Raw genomic sequence first — 19,398 nt, 5'->3', positions numbered from 1 at the left:
GCAAGCAGGCAGGTGAGCGGTTAAGAGCCAGGGGTCCCAAATTGTGAGAGGGATGTCCAACTGGCAGTTGGACATCCCCCAAGGTGTCCCCGATTGGAGAGGGTGCAGGCTGGGCTGAGGGAACCTCCCCCCCCCCCCCGTGCACAAATTTCGTGCACCAGGCCACTAGTAGACAATAAAAGGCCAGTGAAATAAACAGTGGAACGACCAGAGACAGGGCGATGAGGTAGGCACGCGAGTGGTTAGGGATGATGACGCAGGCAGGTAGAGGTGGTTAGGGATGATCAGGCAGGCAGACAGAGGCGGTTCAGGGTGATGAGATAGGCAGACAGGCAAATAGGGGCGATGAGACAGGCAGGCAAGTGGTTAGGGGTGATCAGGGAGGCACGCAGGCAGAGTGGTTAGGGGTGATCAGGCAGGTAGGCGAGTGGTTAGGAGCCATTGGTCCCGGATCCCTGCGGATTGGGCCTAAACTGGCAGTCGGACATCCCCCGAAAGGTCCCCGATTGTGAGAGGGTGTAGGCCTGGCTGAGGGACATCCACCCCCCCATGCACAAATTTCGTGCACTGGGCCTCTAATTGGTGTATAAAAATGCAACTTATTTCTGAATATTTATTTTGAATCCTGCTACTTTATGGAATTCATTTTATCAGTTCTAGTAGTTTTTTGTGTGGAATCTTTAGGTTTCTCTATATACAGTATCATGTCATCTGCAAATAATGACAGTTTTATCTCTTCCCTTTCTAATTTGAATGCCTTTTATTTCTTCTTTTTGTCTGATTGCTATGACTAGGTCTTCCATTACTGTGTCGAGAGGGGTGAGAGTGGCTATCCCTGTCTTATTCCTGATCGCAAGGGAAATGCTTTTTAGCTTTTCCCCATTGAGTATGATGTTGGCTGTGGATTTGTCATATATGGCCTTTATTATGTTGAGATATGTTCTATTTCCACTTTGCTGAGAGTTTTTATCATATATGATCTCACACATATGTGGAATCTAATGAACACATAAACTGATGAACAAAAATAGACCCAGTAACATAGAAACATCAAAATCCCAGAGGGAAGGCAGGGGAGGGTGGCAGGCGGGGGGCGGGGGTGTTGGAGGGGGGAAGAGATCAACCAGTCAACTCATATGCATATATGTATAACCCATAGACAGAGTGAATGGGGTGGTGAAGGCCAGGGGTGGGGAGGGAGGGAGGGAGGGTAGAGGGCAATGGGGGGGAAAAGGGGACATCTGTAATACTTTCAACAATAAAGATAAAAAAATAATAAATGGGTGCTGGATTTTGTCAAATGCTTTTTCTGCATCTATTGATATTATGATATGGTTTTTTATCTTTCACCTTGTTGAATTTACAGATGTCGAACCATCCTGGCATCCCAGAAATAAGTCCCCCTTGATCATGGTATATGATCTTTTTCATGTATTGCTGAATTTGGTTTGCTAGTATTTTGTTGAGGATTTTGAATCTGTGTTCATCAGAGATATTGGCCTATAATTTTCTTCTTTTGTAGTGTTTTTATCTGGTTTTGGAATCAGGATAATGCTGGCCTTGTAAAATGAGTTTGGGAATCTTTCCTCCTCTTGTATTTTTTTGTAATAATTTGAGAAGGATAGGGGTTAGTCCTTCTTTGAATGTTTGGTAAACTCATCTATGAAACTATTTGGTCCTGGACTTTTGTTTCTTAGTAATTTTTGATCAATGCTTCAATTTTAATTAGTTTTAATCACTCCATTCAGATTTTTCTGTTACTCTTGATTCAGTGTTGGAAGATTGTATATTTCTAGGAATTTACCCACTCCTTTTAGATTGTCCCATCTGTTGGCATATAGTTGTTTGTGATATTTTCATATAATTTTTTTGTATTTCTAATTTTATTTATTTGGGTACACTCTCTTATCTTGATAAGTCTGGTTAAAGGTTTATTGATCTTGTTTATCTTTTCAAAAAAACAGCTGTTGGTTTCATTGATTTATTTACTTACTGTATTTTTTAGACTGTATTTTCATTTGTCTCAAGGTATCTTTTGATTTCTTCCTTTATCTTGTTAATTATTCATTGTTAGGTAACATCTTATTTAGTCTTCATGTTTTTGTGTGTTTTTCAGTTTTTTTCTTGTAATTGATTTCTAGGTTCAAACCATTATGGTCAGAGAAGATGCTTGATATGATTTCAGTCTTCTTAAATTTATTAAACTTGCTTTGTGTCCTAACATGTGGTCTATTTTAGAAAATGTTCCATGTGTACTTGAAAAGAATGTATATTCTGCTGCTTTGGGGTGAAATGCTCTGAAGATATCAATTAAATCCATCGGTCTATTGTGTTCTTTCAGGCCACTGTTTCCTAGTTGATTTTCTGTCTGGAAGATCTATCATTGATGTCAGTGGGATGTTAAAGTCCCCTACTATGACTGTATTACTGTCAGTCTCTCTCTTTATGTCCATCAGTATTTGCTTTACATATTTAAGTGCTCCTAGGTTGGGTGCATAAATGTTTACAAGGGTTATATTCTCTTGTTGGATTGATCCCTTTATCATTATTTAATTACTTTCTTATTATAGCCTTTGTATTAAAATCTAATCTGTTATAAGTGTTGCTACCCCAGTTTTTTTTTTTTCATTTCCATTTGCCTGAAATATATTTTTCCACCCCTTTCAGACTGTGTGTATCTTTTCATTCTGAGGTGTTTCTTGTAGACAGCATATATATGCATCTTAATTTTTAATCTATTTAGCAACCCTGTGTCTTTTGATTGGAGCATTTAATTCATTTGCATTTAAAGTGATTATTGATAGGTATGTATTTATTGCCATTGTTTATATAACTATGTTCCTCTTTTTTCCCCCCTTCTTAACAAAGTGTCTTTAACATTTCTTATAATACTTGTTTGTTGGTGATGAACTCCTTTAGCTTTTTCTTGTCTGGGAAGGTCTTTATTTCTCTTCCAATTTTAAGTGATATCCTTGCTGGGTAGAGTAGTCTTAGTTGTAGGTTCTTGCTTTGCATCACTTTGAATATTTGATGCCAGTTGGTCCCTTCTGTCTTGAAATGTTTTTGTTGAGAATTCAGCTGACAGTCATATGGGAGCTCTTTTTGTAGCTCCCATAATTAACTGTCTTTCTCTTGCTCCTTTTAAGATTCTCTCTTTATCTTTAACCTTTGCCATTTTAATTATGATGTGTCTTGGTGTGGGCCTTTTGGGGTTCATTTTGTTTGTAACTTGCCGCGCTTCCTGGACTTGTCTTTTTTCCTTCACAAGTTTAGGAAAGTTTTTAGTCATTATTTCTTCAAATAGGTGCTCAATTCCTTGCTCTCTCTCTTCTGGTACCCTTAATACCTACCTTATTTAAATTTCATTTTTCTTTTTGCTGTTCTGCATGGTTGTTTTCTACTTTTTCTTTCAAATTTCCAATTCACTACTCTGTGTCATCCCACCTCCTCTTGATTTTTTTCTCACGTATTCTTCATTAAGATATTGTAGTATTTATTTAGGACTTGTTAATTTTTATGGCTTCTATTCCTTTTTTATTTTAAATATATTTTTAAGTTCTCACTGAGTTAATATATTCTTCGCCTATGTTCATTTGAGCATCCTTATAACCATTGTTTTGAACTCTATCTGGTAGATTGCTTGCCTATTTCATTTAGTTCTTTTTCTGGGGATTTCTCTTATTTTTTTATTTTTCATTTGGAACGTGCTTTTTGTCTCTCTGTTTTAGCTGCCTCTCTCGATTTGTTTTGTACATTAGGTAGATCTACTCTGCCTCCCAGTGTTAGTATGGTGGCCTTTTGTAGTAGGTGTCCTGTGGGGCTTAGTGGTGCAATCAAGCAAGGTGCTACAGGAATGTTCCGTGTTGAAATCTCCCATTGTAATTTAGTCTTGATTGCTGTTGGCCCATCTGTCAATGGGGTGGGCCCTCAGACTGACTGACTCTGGGGATTGACCCTGACCAGCTTCTGAGCGAGGGCTGATCCCACGAAGTGGATTTGTCCCCAGCAGTGCCTGGTATGTGCTGAGATCTTTGGTGTGCCGCTTGTGGAGCTAATTGTTCCATGCTCTGATGTGGTATGAAGTCCAGCACCAGGTGTGTTGTTCTGGGGCCTCTTGGGAGGGACTCTGGGGCAGGTCAGTGCCAAGCACTGCCTGTGACTGGCCCTGGGCCACCTGTTTGGAGCTATAAAGCAATCTATAGTTTATGGCTGCTTCTGTTGGCCGTCAGGATGCACGGGAGGGGCCAAGCTGTACATCAAAGTTTTTTTCCATCAGTGCAGAGCCCAGGGGTTGGTCTGCAAAAGACCCAAGGCACCCTGAGATCTGCATCCACCTGCTCGCTGCCTATTAGGCTCTGTCACTTAAAGAGCGTCTGGGTGGTACACCAGTTGCATGAGGTAGTTTTTCAGTGCATCACCAGGTAGGAGTGAGTGGTGTTCGCCAGATTGATACAGATTCAACCTCAACACTGGTGCTGGTTTTGAGGCCACTCAGTAAAAGTCTCAGGATACAAGGCCAGCTTGCCACCCTTTGTGGAGGGCAGCAGAGTTCATCAGGTGAAAACCACCAAGATTTGGCCATGTGCAGGGAGGGCTTTGCATAGGAAAGGTGGCGTCCATCAAAAGTGCGAGGGAAAAATGGCCCCCACTTTAAAGCCACACAACTCAGTCTCTCCTCCAGTCTACCTGGACTTCTTCAGGAGTCTTTCAAGAAAGTCTTCACCACAGGCCACACATCCAGCTGACTTTTCTGCAGGGCATGAGCCTGGCAGTGCAGGATGACTGCGAGTTGGGAGGATGGGACTAGTGCATTTCTTCAGGCTGATGTGGTATGGAGGGGAGTGGTCACCCTGAAATATGGCATCTATGGGTGATATAGGGAGGGACTCATTACACGGACCCTGGCGGCTGTCCCTTCAGCTCTCTCTCTCTCTCAAGCCACACAACCCAGTCTCTCCTTTACAGGACTCTACTCTGCTCCGATTCACCCTCCCTCTGCTGGAGCCTAGGGTGAGTGGCCGCAAATAAGATTTTGTGCCTCGGCCCTTTAAGAGGATGGTTGGGTTTCTAGCAGATTCTTGTTTCTCCTTGGTAGACAGAATCCCTGATGATTTTTACAGCCAGATGTTATGTGGCCTCCTCTTCCCAGCTCTGGTGCTCTGGGCTGGGAAGCCTGGCATGAGGTTAAGACCACATGCTCGTCATGGGCACCTTTGCAGCTGAGATGGCCAGCCCTTTTTGCATCTCTGCCCTTCCTACCAGTCTCAGTGTGGCTTCTTCTGTAAATCCTTGGTAATAAGACTTCTTTTCAGCTAGTCTTCAGATGGTTATTCAGGGTGATTGTTCTTAAGTTTAGTTGTAATTACAGTTTGGGTATGGGAAGAGATGAGTACACTGTCCACCTCCACCATGACTATCTTGGATCATTCTTCTAAATGGGTCAAATTTTGATTTCCTAGTAAAAGATAATATTTATTTATTAGATACTCATAGTAAAATGACTTTATTTATGTATCATACCCTCAGAACTTAACTATTTGTAAATAATTTTTGGACACAATATATTTTCTTACTGAAATAGTAGAAGAAAGTTTTTCATAACTTTGTTCCTTTTTTTTATTATTTTTGTAGGATCCAGCATTCGAACATTCACTCCATTTTATTTTCTGGTGGAGCCAACGGATACACTCTCAACTAGAGGCTCTTCTGTTGTATTAAATTGTTCAGCATATTCTCAGCCTTCTCCAAAAATTGAATGGAAAAAAGATGGAACATTTTTAAATTTAGTATCAGATGATCGACGCCAGCTTCTCCCAGATGGGTCTTTATTTATCAGCAATGTGGTGCATTCCAAACACAATAAACCTGATGAAGGTTATTATCAGTGTGTGGCCACTGTTGAGAGTCTTGGAACTATTGTCAGCAGAACAGCCAAGCTCACAGTAGCAGGTAAGTTTTGTTAAATGATTCATTGGTATTTTCAGAGTTTTATAAAGGGTAAATCTTGATAAAAGCATTATTATCCTAGACTTTTAATTTAACTGGTAACAGCAGATTCACTCTTTAAGTATTTAACAAGTATCAATTGATTACTCATTATCTAGGACTTGCTCAGTGCTGTGGGGAATAAACTTCAGCACTTCCCACTTTCTGATGATTTACATGGCTTAAGGTTGCTATCAGAAGTACTGAGCCAGTTCTTTTTGTTTTCTTTCTTTTTAACTTAGAAATGACAGAGGAAGTTGTATAGAAAAATTGAGTCACTTTAGTTGCTAACTTTTATCCTACCCTGCATTACCATTTAGTATGGCTTTGGAAAACTTGAAGTATAGCCAGATTCTTGGTTCCTTTGTGCCTTAACCAAGAAAACAACATTTAATTGGAAAATTCATTTTAAAAGCTGTAGGCTATATATATATTAAGGTGAAGAGCAGAAAGTTTTAAGGAGAGAAATACTCACTTTCTTGTTGCACATACTTTTTTTTTAATCTTTATTGTTGAAAGTATTACATATGTCCCCCTATCCCTTCCCCCCACAATGACCCCCCCTTCTAGCCTGCCCCCGCCCCCTACTTCAGGCCTTCACTACCCTATTGTCTGTTTCCATGGGTTATACTTACATGCATACAAGTTCTTTGGTTGATCTCTTCCCACCCACGCATCCACCCCGCCTTCCCTCTGCAATTCGACAGTCTGGTCTATGATAGACCATCTTTTTTGAAGAATGATGGAAAGTTTAAAAAAAATTAAGGATCTAGGAGAGTAAGATGTGGTTCCTACATAAGTCATATCTGTCTTTTATTAGAGACTGGCATTCCTCAGATCTAGATTTCTTCACTTGAATACCAGGTGAAGTAGTTAGTTTTGGTTAAGTTTCACATTTTTCAAAAGTTGTATTATGATTAAGACTTAATATTTATACCCACTTGGTGAAATGCTAACATGTGAAAAAAGAATATGACTGAGACTGTAGTTTCCCATATCGTTCCCATTGCAGGTCATGGCTCCCTGTTTGTGCTCACTCCAGGTTGTATTTGCTCATTTATTCAGAGTATGATGACTCTTTTCCTCTTTGGAGCCCAATACTCAAAGTTGTATTGGGTGCCATAGAAGGCTATTGTAGTTACTCCATAATTATGGATTGAGTATGGAAAAATAAAGTCAGCCCTCTTGACAATCTGCCTTTTCTTATTTTTAAAATCTCTTTGCCAGCCATTCTCCAACATGTTGATAAATAAGTTAGCATCATGACTGCCCCTACAATGTCACTTAGGTCACCTCTTGTTTATCATTTATGTTTTTAAAGTGGGTTTTAGTCATGACTACTTTCTCTCAGCTGTACCTCACATCCCATCACCAAATCCAGTGACTTCTGCTTCCTAATTTCTCTACTTGATTCACATTCTCCTTTCTAAGACTACTCACCACAGCCTTGTAACTGTCTGCCAACTTATCCTTCTCTTCCTCCAATCCATCTCCACACTGTTTCTCATACCTTAGTGACTCTCCAGTAACATGAGGTTAATGTCTAGACTTCTTGAGTCCTTTCATGAGCTGACTTCTACTTCTTTAGCTTGATTTCTTTTTAAAAAAATATTTTTATTGATTTCAGAGAGAAAGGGAGGAGAGAAACATCAATGATGAGAGAGAATCATTGATTGGCTGCTTCCTGCATGCCCCACACTGGGGATTGAGCCCACAACCCGGGCATGTGCCCTTGACCCTGCAGTCCACAAGCTAACGCTCTATCCAGTGAGCCAAACCAGCCAGGGTCAGTTTCATTTCTTACCACTTCATCCTGCTCCCTGCCTCCAGCACCACCATCACTACATTTTAAGCTGTGGCAGTACTGAATGTTTTCAGTTCCCTTTCCTTCTCTGCCTCTGACTTTTGCTCATGGCTTCCCCATTGCCTATTAATCCTGTCCTCCACCTTTTCCTCTCTTCTCTGCTAGTTTTGTTCATTTTTCCTCTTATCTTTCATATCTTACAGGAAATGTGTTTTTTTAACCTAATATTTAAGTAGCAGGCAGTGTTAATACAAGATGATAAAAATGTTGGCTGCAAGATTCTATAGGAGAGTTGTTTAACCTGCTCTTGGCCTGAGTATCAGAAGGAAATAATGTCTAAACTAAGAAATGAATAGAAGTTCTTTTTTAATAGTTACATCATATTCACTTATAGATATATTGTGAATTATCCAAAGATCCCCTTTTTGATGAACGGTCATATGGATATCAATGGTTATCTCAATTGATCTTACCAGAAAAAAAAAAAAAAAAAAAGGCAGAAACTTATACTTTTCTGGTCCTTTCTTTCCTTTCTGGTCCAGGATTTCACGTTTTACTTAGTAATTGTCTTTTTAGACTATTTCAGTTTCAAACTATTATTCTTTTTCCTTGTTTCATTGTTTGTCTTATGATGTTATAGGCAGTACTATAATGAACAACTTTGTAAATCTTTATTTCTATAGAAAAGATTACTAGGCTTAGTAATTTTACTAATTGCTGGATCACAGGGTATACTTCATGTGTGTGTGTGATTTTAAAAATTAGCACTGGATTGTCTAACAGTTACTCAAAATGTTAACCAACCATATGACTGAGAAATTTCGTTAGGTATCTAATAACCAAGAGAAAAGAAAAAGATATGTTCACACAACAATTTGTACATGAATGTTTATAGCAGCATTGTTCATAATAGCCAAAAAATGAAACAGTGTACATGAATATCAAGTGAAGGATGGATAAACAAATGTGGTATATTCATATGTGGAATATTATTTGGCAACTAGAGGCCCGGTGCATGAATTCGTGCACCAGCGGGGTCCCTCAGCCAAGCCTGCAGGATTGGGCTGAAACTGGCTCTCTGATATCCCCTGAGGGGTCCCGGAGTGTGAGAGGGTGCAGGCCAGGCTGAGGGACCCCACTGGTGCATGATCAGGGACGCGGGAGGTTGGCCAGCCGGGGAGGGACCGTGAGAGGGCTCCAGGGCATGTCCATCCCGTCTCGCTCAGTCCCGATCAGCCAGACCCCAGCAGCAAGCTAACCTACCAGTTGACTGCCCCCCGGTGGTCAGTGCAAATCATACCAACTGGTCTGCCAGTCGACTGTCTTCCCCCTGGTGGTCAGTGCACGTCATAGCGAGCGGTTGAGTGGCCTTAGCATATCATTAGCATATTACACTTTGGTTGAACGGACAACTGGACACTTAGCATATTAGGCTTTTATTATCTACTAGTGTCCCAGTGCATGAAATTCATGCACGGGAGGGGGTGTCCCTCAGCCCGTCCTGCACCCTCTCCAATCTGGGACCCCTCGGGGATTGGGCCTAAACTGGCAGTCGGACATCCCTCTCATAATCTGGGACTGCTGGCTCCTAACCACTCACCTTCCTGCCTGCCTGCCTGATCGACCCTAACCACACTGCTGCCGGCTTGATCAACCCCAGCTGCCCCCCCTTCCAGCCTGATCACCCCTAACTGCCCGCCCATGCTGGACTGATTGCCTCCAACTGCCCCCCTCGCCGGCCTGATCGCCCCCAACTGTCCCCCTGCGCCAGCCTGCTCCCCCCCAACTGCCCCCACCCCGCCGGCATGCTCGTCCCCAACTGCTCCCCCAGCCGGCCTGCTCGCCCCCAACTGTTCCCCCCCCCACCCACCGGCCTGCTTGCTCCCAACTGCCCTCCCCTGCTGGCCTGATCACCCCTAACCGCCTCTGCCTCGGCCCCACCACCATGGCTTTGTCCAGAAGGATGACCGGAAGGTCTCCCAATCTAATTAGCATATTACCCTTTTATTATAATAAAAGGGTAATATGCTAATTAGACCAGATGTCACTCCGGACGTCCTTCTGGATGAAGCTGGGGCCGGAGAGAAGCCTGGGTCCCAGGTGCCTGCTGGCAGCCGGAGCGAAGCCCAGGTCCAAGGTGCCAGAGGGAAGCTGGTGCCAGCAGCTGGGGGAAGGAAGGCTTACTCCTGCACAAATTTTGTGCGTTGGGCCTCTAGTATAGGATAAGAAGAATGAAGTTCTGATATATACTGCAATGTGGATGTCTTAAAAACATTATACTGACTTAAAGAAGCCAGTTACAAAAGACCACATATTGTATGACTTGATATATATGAAACCCAGAATAGGTAAATATATAGAGAGCCAAAAGATTGTTGGTTTTCTAGGGCTGAGGATGAGGGGATAAGGATATAGGTGGGTATGGGGAATGATGCAAGTGAGTACAAGGTTTTTTGGGGGGATGATAAAATGTTCTAAAATTATAGTGATGGTTGCAGAACTCTGTGTATATACTAAAACCATTGTATTGTGTATTTTAAATGGTAAACTTTATGCTATATAAATTGTATCTCGGTAAAACTTATAAAAAAAGATATTGCCAAATTGCCATTCTAAAAGACTACTGGTTAGAGGTCTTTGGTTGCAAGCAATAGGAACTGATTGTGGCCAGTCAATCAAGATGAGGAATTTTTGAAAGAATACTAAGTAGACAGCTCATAGAATTAAATATGAATGGTCTTTTTCTCTGGGCTGTCTCATTTCTCCACAGCAGAAAATTTCTTGTTTTACTGCTTGGGCAGTACCATGGCTATGAGTATTTTGAGCTCAAAGGTGGGGAACTGTGTGTTCTAAATACAGACATTGTTAATTCCTTCTTGGCAGCTCCATTCCCACTCTCTCTCTTTTCTTCTGCAATTTTTCCAAAGCAGCAGGACAAAGTGGCCTCCTGCTTGTGCGCATGAGAAGCTGCAGCATTTTCTGCTTCAGTGTCAGTTACTAGTTACTCCATCTGCTTTCTTTATTCAGAAACTTTTAGAAATTTGTCTGTGGACTCCCCATATGTAGTTGTAGTTTTATGTTTTTAAAACTTATTCATTTTCATGAGACCTAAAGAGGAAGAATATTTTGACTTTAGAAAAAATAGAACTAGCTCTTGGTTTCATTCTAAATTACTTTTCCCCCTTTTGTTAGTTTCTGTGTTTACTTTTATTTCCTTCTAATTTTCTGATTTCTGAGAAGTGGATATTTTGTTAATTTTACCTTTATTTCTTTTCTTCAAAATCCCCTTGAAACAAAAAATAAAAATTTGTGACACAGCTGGACAACCTGCATATGTGTGTCATTTACATAAGGACTGATTAACCATCATAAAACTAGAAGATTTGTAGTTGTTTCTCATAATTTGTTAGTCCTTAAAGAAGCATTTTATTGTATTCCGAGCATGTACAATAATATTGTATTCAATATTGTATTTTGAGCATATTGGTTAGAGTTCATATATACAAACATTTATTGTATTGTTTGTTTCATATATATCAACTCATTTTATTGTATTGCGAGCATATTCAATAATATCACTTTTTAGATATTATTGTTAGTAATAGTACCTATATTTATTGAGTATTTATGTGCTAGGCAGTATTCACTATATGAATTATTTAAGTATTTAATTAGTTAAGTGTTTAACCTTTATAACATTATGAGGGCTGTTACTGTTCTGATTTTACTAATGAAGAAACTGAGGCTTAGTGGTTAGGTAACTTGCCAACATCACACAGTTACAAATGAGGTTGTGCAGTTGGGATTCAGTGCAGATTGTGACTCCAGTACTCATCCTCTCAACCATTTTGTTCTGTGGCCAATATAGCAGCGGTCACCAACCTTTCGGACCTCACAGACCACCAGTGGTCCATGGACCACCGGTTGGCGACCGCTGCTATATAGAGTATTTATGACTGCATTTTTTTTTGGTTAATATTTGATTTCGAAGTAATTTCAAACCTACGGAATCATTGCAAGAATGAAACAAGAAATCCAATTTTAATCTTCACCATTATTAACATTTTACCACATCTGCCTTATCACATCACCCCTAATATGCACATACCGAAGTACATTTTTTTTCTGAATGTTTTTCTGAACTATTAAGAGTAAATTCCAGGAAAAAACCAAGATGGCGGCATAGGTAAACACCGGAGATTGCTGCTTAGCACAACCACTTCAAGAATACAACTAAAAGATGGAACGGACATCATCCAGAACCACAGGAAGGCTGGCTGAGTGGAAATTCTACAACTAGAAGGAAAGAGAAAAGCATACGAGACTCGGAGGAGGTGCGGTGCAGAAGTAAAGTACAGAGGTACGGAGGCACACGCGGAGAGGGCTGGCGACTGAGGACACGGTTGTCTTTTTCAATCGGTAGGGAGTCTCAAGCTCTGAGCTCCAGTTCCGGGCGAGTCTCTGGGGACCCAGACTCATACGGGAGAAACTGGACTATCTGGCATCGGTCGGAACTCAAGGGCAGCTTTCTCTCAGAGGTTCTTGCAGCGATTGCTGGGACACTGAGAAGCGGGGCCTGTGAGGGCAGCCATAGCTGCTTGCTCCGCCCTGTTGACCCCCTGGGACCCCGCCCCGCCCAAGCCGTGCAGGGAGGCTTTTGCATATGAAAGGCCTGGCCCTTTGCAATCTGAAAACTACCTAACAAACTGCAGCTGGCCCAAGGTCCCACGGCAACTCGCATTGCTTCACAGCTGGCTCCTGCTGGGTAGCCTCAAGCAGAGGCTAGATTAGCACCTCCTTAGAGATCCAGGAGCCAGTGTTCCTGGTGGTCAGATCGGGACCATCCAGATTGCAGCTCCTTGGATCCATAAAGGACACACTCAGGGGGCAGACTCAGTGAGCACCAAAGCCCCACTAAAGCAAGTCTTGCCCCGGAGGGGTGTCTCCAGCACAGAAGTTCTCCCACTGCAGACACAGCTGATTCTCACAGCCAATTGCCCTGGAGGTCAACTCCTCCCAGTGATACCTACAACAATCAAGGCTTAACTACAACAAGACTGTGCACACAGCCCACAAAGGGGTGCGACAAGAGGGTCCACCTCAGGTAATTGGGGAGGTTGAGCCACTGGGCCCTATAGGACACCTAGCACAGAAAGCCACTCTATTGACACAGCGAAGCATAAAAAAAATGCGGAGACAAAAAAACAGGACACAAATGACAGAAATGGAGGAAAGCAAACTACTGGATATAGAGTTCAAAACCACACTTTTAAGGTTTTTCAAGAACTTTCTAGAAACCACTGATAAATTTAGTAAGACCCTCAAAAAGTCTGGTGAGACCGCCAATAAATGTAGTGAGACCCTCAAGAAATCTAGTGAGACCCTCGAGGATATGAAAAAGGACCAACTAGAAATTAAGCATACACTGACTGAAATAAAGGATATTATGCAGAGTTCCAACAGCAGACTAGAGGATTGCAAGAATCAAGTCAAAGATTTGAAATACGAAGAAGCAAAAAACACCCAACTGGAAAAGCAAAAAGAAAAAAGAATCCAAAAATACGAAGATAGTGTAAGGAGCCTCTGGGACAGCTTCAAGCGTACCAACATCCGAATTATGGGGGTGCCAGAAGAAGAGAGAAAGCAAGATATTGAAAACCTATTTGAAGAAATAATGACAGAAAACTTCCCCTACCTGGTGAAAGAAATAGACTTACAAGTCCAGAAAGTGCAGAGAACCCCAAACAAAAGGAATCCAAAGAGGACCACACCAAGACACATCATAATTAAAATGCCAAGAGCAAAAGACAAAGAGGGAATCTTAAAAGCAGCAAGAGAAAGAAACTCAGTTACCTACAAGGGAATACCCATACGACTGTCAGCTGATTTCTCAACAGAAACTTTGCAGGACAGAAGGGAGTGGCAAGAAATATTCAAAGTGATAATGCCAAGAACCTACAATCAAGATTACTTTATCCAGCAAAGCTATCATTCAGAATTGAAGGTCAGAAAAAGAGCTTCACAGATAAGGAAAAGCTAAAGGAGTTCATCACAACCAAACCAGCATTATTTGAAATGCTGAAAGGTATCCTTTAAGAAGAGGAAGAAGAAGAAAAAGGTAAAGATACAAATTATGAACAACAAATACACATCTATCAACAAGTGATTCTAAAAATCCAGAGGAAACTCTCTACAGTCTGACTTTTGTGTCCTTTTGATTTATCCACATTATTCTTTGGGTACTTGCTTCTTTGCTGTCACAAGACATTCCAGGTTCATCTTGTACTTCCCTATACCAGGCCTAGAATCAGCTGTTTCTCCAAGGAGCACTGGTTCCTTGTAATGGAGGATGGTATTTAGAAATCAAGATTAAGTCACCATATATACTCTATATACTCATTGCCTCTGGAGTGACATTGATCTGGACTCTCTGGACAGATGATTGTATATGAAATATACATATTTCATATATACACATTTGCATCTCTATATACATCTCTCTATAGTTGTATATCCTATATAATAGAGAGCTAACATGCTAATGGTCATCATGCCATCATGCCATAACATCCAATCACCAGGAGGCTGCGTGCGCAGGTGGCCAGGGCTGCGTGCTTGGCGAGGCACGCGTGGGTGGGTGGGGACTTGATGCTGCCTCCTTCTGGACAAAGCCGCAGTGGCTGCCTGAGGCTCAGGCAAGTCGCCGATGGCGGCTGCCGCTGCCCAAGGCAGCACGAATGCTCAGGCAAGCTGCAGGTGGCGACTGCCGCTGCCCAGGGCCGGCATAAGGCTCAGGCAAGCTGTGGATGGTGGCTGCCGCTGTCCAGGGCCCTAGGCTCAGGCAGCGAGGGCCGGGTCAAGGCTAGGCAAACCACAGTGGCTGCGAGGGCCGAGGCTCAGGCAGCCGTGTGGCTGGCAGTGGCAGCAGCAGAGGTGTGATGGGGGCGTCGCCTTCCCCTGATTGCCGGGTCGCCTCCCGCAGAGGGAGGCCAGAGGCAGCAGCAGCAAGGGGGTGATGGGGAGGTGCCTTCCCCTGATCAGCTGTGGGGAGCTGGCCTAAGCTGTCAGTAGGACATCCTCTGAGGGCTCCAGGACTGTGAGAAGTAGCAGGCCGGGCTTAGGGACACCCCCTTCAGTGCATGAATTTTTGTGCACCAGGTCTCTAGTAATTATATAAAACCATAAGTTTACACTGTTACCTCTATTCTAGTCTAATATCATGGGATTTATTCAGCCCTTCTGCTTTTCCATATTTTTACTGTACTTCTCTGACTGTGAGGAATATGACAAGTATCCCTAGTACATTTACTTGTTTGATTTGTAATTCTGTATGTAGCCAATTTCCTGATTCATGAACCTCCTTCTTGACCCTGGTTCCACCATACATGTGGCCACATGGATTGACTTGCTGCTGGTTCCCATCACTTCATTTAAAAGTAATGTTTAGCTACATTTTATTTCTTCTTTCTCTTTAATTTTCAGGTCTTCCAAGATTTGCCAGTCAACCAGAACATTCTTCAGTTTATGCTGGGGACAGTGCAATTCTGAATTGTGAAGTTAATGCAGATTTGGTCCCATTTGTGAGATGGGAACAGAACAGGCAGCCTCTTCTTCTGGATGATAGAGTCCTCAAACTTCCAAGTGGGACACTGGTTATCAGCAACACAACTGAAGGAGATGGGGGACTTTATCGCTGCATAGTTGAAAGTGGTGGGCCACCAAAGTACAGTGATGAAGCTGAATTAAAAGTTCTTCCAGGTATTCATTTACTATCAGGACTGATGGTGTTATGTTTATTGATGGGTAAAATTTGTTCTCTTAGAATTTTTTTTATAAACACTGTTAAAAATGTGCTGCGAAATATTAACATCAGCATAAAGCGTCTTACAAGGGAGAAAAAGAAGAAAACATACAAGAAAGATCTATACTTTAATGAATACATTAGTCAGTAAATATTTATCAAGCAGTAAAGTATATTCAATGTCTATTGCATTCTTCTTGACCAAAGAAACATTAACTCTGTGTCTTTTGTCAGGTCTCTCCACTCCTTTGAGTTTGGTTACTTCCCTATAATAGATTTTTTTTTTTTATAGTTAAATCTTTTTACTTGTAAGAATTAGAGTCTCACTCAGGCTAGTTCATACAACAGATGGGCAGAGTGGTAGCTGTTACTATAGCAGCTCTCAAGACACTGGCAAGCAAGAGTTCTTGGATCTTTATAATACTCCCTCATTTTAATGTAAAACCAGCTCCTCTTCCCATCTTTCCTTCTCTTTGTGGGTTCTCACTCTCTCTGCTCCTCTTGGCTTTCCTCATAGCTGTTTTGTGCTATCTTTACTCAACTGTGTAACAACTTTTTACCCATAACTTTCTCTCACCTGTAGCTCATTGTAGTCCCTTTAGCCTCTTGGTGTTTCATGACCTTTCAGCTTCTACACCCACAGCTAGGTGCCTGATTCTTTCCACATTTCTTATTTTGAATGTGAGTTTATGAATATAATTGGACCATCCCTATGTTGTGTGGGTAGTTTTTATATATGACTAGAGGCTCAGTGCACAAAATGCATGCACAGGTAGGGTCCCTAGCGGCTGCCAGCTGCCGGCCAGGGCCTCCATTCCCCAGATGCCGGCCGGGGCCTTCCTTCATTCTGCACTGTCCCCTAGTAGTTAGCACACATCATAGCGAGCGAGCGAACTCCCGGTTGGTCGAACTCCCAAGAGGACACTTTGCATATTAGGCTTTTACATATATAGAAGATATAACCAGAAGTGGAATTGCTGGGTCATAGGCAGTTCCATTTTTAATTTTTTGAGGGCCCTCCATACTGTATTCCACAGTGGCTGCACTAATCTGCATTCCCACCAACAGTGCACAAGGGTTCCCTTTTCTCCACGTCCTTACCAACACTTGTTTGTTGATTTATAGCCATTCTGACAGGTGTGAGGTGATATCTCATTGTGGTTGTAATTTGCATTTATCTGCTGATGATTAGTGAGCATCTTTTCATGTGTCTAATGGCCATCTGCATATCCTCTTTGGAGAAACATCTATGCAGGTCCTCTGCCCATTTTTTTTATTGGATTGTTTGTTTTTTTGATGTACAAGTGTTTTATAAATTTTAGATATTAACCCCTGACTGGATGTATCATTGGTGAATATGTTCCCTCATTCAGTAGGTTGTCTTTTCGTTTTGTTGATAGTTTCTTCTGCTGTGCAAATTTTTTTAGTTTGATGTAGTCCTATTTGTTTATTTTTTCTTTTGTTTCTCTTGCCTGAGAAGATATATCAGAAAAAACACTGCTAAGAGAAATGTTTGTTATCTTTTTCTAGGAATTTTATGATTTTGAGTCTTACATTTAAGTCTTTAATCTATTTGGAGTTTATTTTTGTATATGGTATAAGAAGGTAGTCTAGTTTCATTTTTGTGTGTGCATATCTGTCCAGTTTTCCCAACACCATTTTTTGAATAGACTGTCTTTAGCTCATTGAATGTTCTTGCCTTCTCTCTCATAGATTGATTGACCATAATGGAAGGGGTATATTTCTGGGCTCTATATTCTGGTTCATTGGTCTATATGTCTGTTTTTATGCTAGTTCCATGCTGTTTTGATTACTATGGTCTGGTAGTATAATTTGATATCAGGTAGTATGATTCCTCCAACTTTGCTTTTTCTCAAGATTGCTGTAGCTATTTGGGGTCTTTTGTGGTTCCATATAAATATTTTTATTTGTTTTAGTTCTGTGAAATACTCCATTGGTATTTTGGTAGGGATTGATTGCATTGAATCTGTAGATTACTTTGGGTAATATGGACATTTTAATGATGTTAATTTTTGTTATCCTTGAGCATAGTATATGATTCCATTTATTTGTTTTTTCTTCAATTTTTTTTTTTTTTTTTTAATTCAGAGGCACAGTCTCCTTGAATAATGCAACTTCCAATCTCTTATAGAATTTTTGGGAAGATGTTGTTCTTGGTGTGTTGGTTATAACGCACAGGGGTGGGTCAATGCCAGTCAGAGAAGCATCTTTTATGGTTGATTAGATAGTGAGAGCAGGTTAATGTCAGTCTTAGAAGCAAGTGATTCTGTTGCTGAATGACTGATGTTTAAAGCCTGAGGCTGTCACTGATTGGTTGGCTCTCAAAAGCATGTTCACTGAAGGCAGTTGTGCCTGATCTGTTAGACAATTTTTACTTGTTACCATGACTACAGAACCATCATCATTTGGTTCACAAGTTTTAAGCCAGATATGATAGTTGTTACTATGGCTATAAAACATTTTTTCCAAAGATTATGGGGACAGGAGTCACATCTCTTTGCCTAAGGATTTTTTTCTTCTCACAACTTACCGTTAGAAATATTACACCATCAAAACTTAGAGAACGTATCTTTTATCCATAAGAATGTGGCCTTTCATATGTCCATAAGAGCAACTATATAAAGTGAACACACATATAGTGGTATATATATATATATATATATATATATATATATATACACACACACACACACACACACACATACACACACACAAATTATGTGTGTATGTATATATATATATGTATATACATATATGTGTGTGTGTTTATATGGTATATATATGTATATATGTGTATATGTGTATATGGTATATATAGTAACCTGATAGTTGCACAGTTATAAAATCAAAGGGTTGACAGACTAAGTGAACCAAGTTAAAGATGAAACTCAGAAAGATTTTTAGAAGTAACACACTGACACGGCGATGGAAAGGAAACCTTTTATGATATCACTGGAGTGGGGAGGATGCTGCTAAGGGTCCTGAGCTTGCTCAGTCTTTTCTCTGTTTGTTGCAGTCATGAGGCAATTGTTTGTTACTATGTTTTAAAGTAAAGGGGATTTATGTCACACCTCCCTCAGTTAACTAGTAAGTACATTGAGGACAGGAGCTATAACTTATACACCTTTAAGGCCCAGAGAACCTGGCACAGTGTTTTGCACATAAAAGTTATTTAAGAAATGTTTGCTCATCTAAATGGAATTTTCTGGTGTCACTTTGCTTAAAATATTTTACTATATAAAACCACACAGACTGAATAGGAATTTGTCATTTTCATCATTGAAGTTGTAAAGTGCATTCTTAATCATTATCTTTTTAAAAAAAAAAAAATTTTTTTTTAAGGTTCCAAGGTCACATCAAACTTGGTATTTTTGAAACAACCTTCTTCCCTAGTCAGAGTCATTGGTGAGAGTGCAGTATTGCCATGTGTTGCTTCGGGACTTCCTCTTCCAACTATTAGATGGATGAAAAATGAGGAGGCACTTGACACAGAAAGGTAATGTATACCTAAAATCCTTTTTCAACCTTAGCTTGAGACTTGTTCTTATGTGGCACTATTGATTAATAAGAAAATGATTATCTACTTTAAAAAATTTAAATACATCATAATCCTTATCATCCTTGACATATGTTTATATGCTGTATATAATTAGGATGTTTAAAGAAAAAAATGCTTTCAAAATATTAAGGGATAATTATTCCATTTGTTCTTTCTGAGCTGCAGTATCCTTAGCTTAAAGCCTCAGGACCTTCTTCTCTAAATTATTACATTACTAGAGGCTTGGTG

General features: G+C 40.8%; 1 protein-coding gene across 9 annotated transcripts in view; it reads left to right on the top strand.

The window, feature by feature from the left end:
- The window catches only part of NEO1 (neogenin 1), a 260,875-nt gene that overhangs the window by 66,348 nt on the left and 175,129 nt on the right, over positions 1-19,398 (top strand). For all 9 annotated transcript variants that reach the window (XM_070430757.1, XM_070430775.1, XM_070430727.1 and 6 more), the window contains exons 2-4: positions 5,632-5,949; positions 15,272-15,547; positions 18,954-19,107. In XM_070430757.1, coding sequence (XP_070286858.1) covers positions 5,632-5,949; positions 15,272-15,547; positions 18,954-19,107 — 748 coding nt within the window. The remainder of the gene's footprint in view (positions 1-5,631; positions 5,950-15,271; positions 15,548-18,953; positions 19,108-19,398) is intronic.

This window comes from Myotis yumanensis, unplaced genomic scaffold, assembly GCF_028538775.1.
Source record: "Myotis yumanensis isolate MYYU_CA2020_CCGP unplaced genomic scaffold, mMyoYum1.0.hap1 SCAF_1, whole genome shotgun sequence".
Lineage (NCBI taxonomy): Eukaryota > Metazoa > Chordata > Mammalia > Chiroptera > Vespertilionidae > Myotis > Myotis yumanensis.
Note: the sequence above shows the minus strand (reverse complement) of the source record. Positions and strands in the feature narration are given on the sequence as shown.